This window comes from Aptenodytes forsteri, unplaced genomic scaffold, assembly GCF_000699145.1.
Source record: "Aptenodytes forsteri isolate BGI_AS27 unplaced genomic scaffold, ASM69914v1 Scaffold15, whole genome shotgun sequence".
NCBI classification, from domain to species: domain Eukaryota; kingdom Metazoa; phylum Chordata; class Aves; order Sphenisciformes; family Spheniscidae; genus Aptenodytes; species Aptenodytes forsteri.
Window position 1 is genome coordinate 11,079,897 of NW_008795129.1, and position 1,446 is coordinate 11,081,342.

At 66.0% G+C, this 1,446-nt stretch overlaps 1 protein-coding gene across 1 annotated transcript in view; it reads left to right on the top strand.

Moving 5' to 3' along the window:
* Positions 1-1,446, top strand: part of RRP12 (ribosomal RNA processing 12 homolog) — a 12,187-nt gene that overhangs the window by 3,760 nt on the left and 6,981 nt on the right. Inside the window, exons 11-16 of the mRNA XM_019471638.1 lie at positions 131-229; positions 310-401; positions 479-590; positions 752-849; positions 978-1,092; positions 1,351-1,425. Of these exons, the coding sequence (XP_019327183.1) occupies positions 131-229; positions 310-401; positions 479-590; positions 752-849; positions 978-1,092; positions 1,351-1,425 (591 nt within the window). The remainder of the gene's footprint in view (positions 1-130; positions 230-309; positions 402-478; positions 591-751; positions 850-977; positions 1,093-1,350; positions 1,426-1,446) is intronic.

The window sequence follows — 1,446 nt, forward strand, 5'->3', positions numbered from 1 at the left end:
AGCACAGGGCGCGGTCGCAGCAGCGCTGGGCTTCCCCAGGCAGAGCCTTATTTGGGGTAGGGGGGCGGAGGGTGTGAAGTGGTGCTGCTTGCCATGGAGCCCCCCCCTCCTGATGCCATGTCCTTCACAGCTGGTGACGGCGTGCGCCATGCAAGCCTTCCACAGCCTCTTCAGCGCCCAGGCCAGCGTGGCCTGCCTGCCGGCTGAGCTCAACGCCCAAATCATCACCGTGAGTGTGGGGCACCAGTGCGGGGAGGGACGGGGCTGGCAGTGCCGCGGCACTCACCCACCCACCCTCTGCTTCCCCAGGCCCTCTACGACTACGTGCCCAGCACGAGTGACCTGCAGCCACTGCTGACCTGGCTGTCCACCATGGAGCGGGCGCACATCAACCTGGGCAGGTGCGGATAGGGGCCACGGCTGGGCAGGGGGAGAGGCGGTGGGTCGGTCTCTCACCTGTCCGGTCTCTCTTCTCCAGGCTGCAGAAGGATCTGTGCTGGGCTCACCTGCCCCGGCTCTTCTCAGCCGCCATGAACTGCTTTCTCTCCCCGCACTCCCAGGTGGTGGCGGCAGCGGCGCAGACCCTGGAGGTACTGTGCACGGGTGCCTCCCTGCTTGGCTGCCCTGGTCCTCGTGGGGGGCTCTGCCCGGGGGTTTGGGGCTTGCCAGGGGGTGGTGTGCCCCTTTGCACCTGCCAGGGTAGGGGCTTTGCACTCCACTGCTGCCCTATTTTCCCTGTTTGTCCTTGCAGACCCTCCTGAGTGAGTGTGTCGCTCCTCATATGGATGACCTGGGCACCGTCTCTGCATCTGCCCCAGCCCCTGCCGCCTACCTGTGCAAGATGTTCAGGTGAGGAGCGGTGGTGTGGGAGAGGCTGTCCCCGTGGGTCTGGCTGAGCTCCGAGCAGCCTCTGCCCAGTCCCTGATTGGTGCTGGGTCGGTCCCTGCCAGTGTGACCGTCTCCTCTCTCCTCCCCAGATCGGTGGAGGAGGGCCTGACATATCGTTTCCATGCGGCGTGGGACGAGGTGCTGCGGGTGCTGGAGGTCTTCTTTGAGACATGTGGGAAGCAGTGCCACCCCATCATGAGGAAGGTGAGCCAGGCCGGGAGGGTGTCAGGCTGATCCGTGGAGGCAGGTGGAGTGGCCATGCTGCTGCCTGGGCTGCGTTGCCCTCTCCGTCTGCGGAGCGCGGCTGTCCCAGTGCCCTGTGCGTGGGCAGGGTCTGCACAGCTCTGGGACCCAGCATGGGGACATGCAGGGCAGCTGGCATCCCTGGGCAGGAATAGTGAGTGACACGTGCCGGACCTGCCTCAGTGGCTCCTCTGTGATCGTCCTGCCCTGTCCCCGCAGTGTCTCCGGTCCCTGTGTGACCTACGTCTCTCCCCACACTTCCCCTACACCGCTGAAGTGGACCAGGCGGTGGGGGCTGGCGGGAGTGCCCTTGGC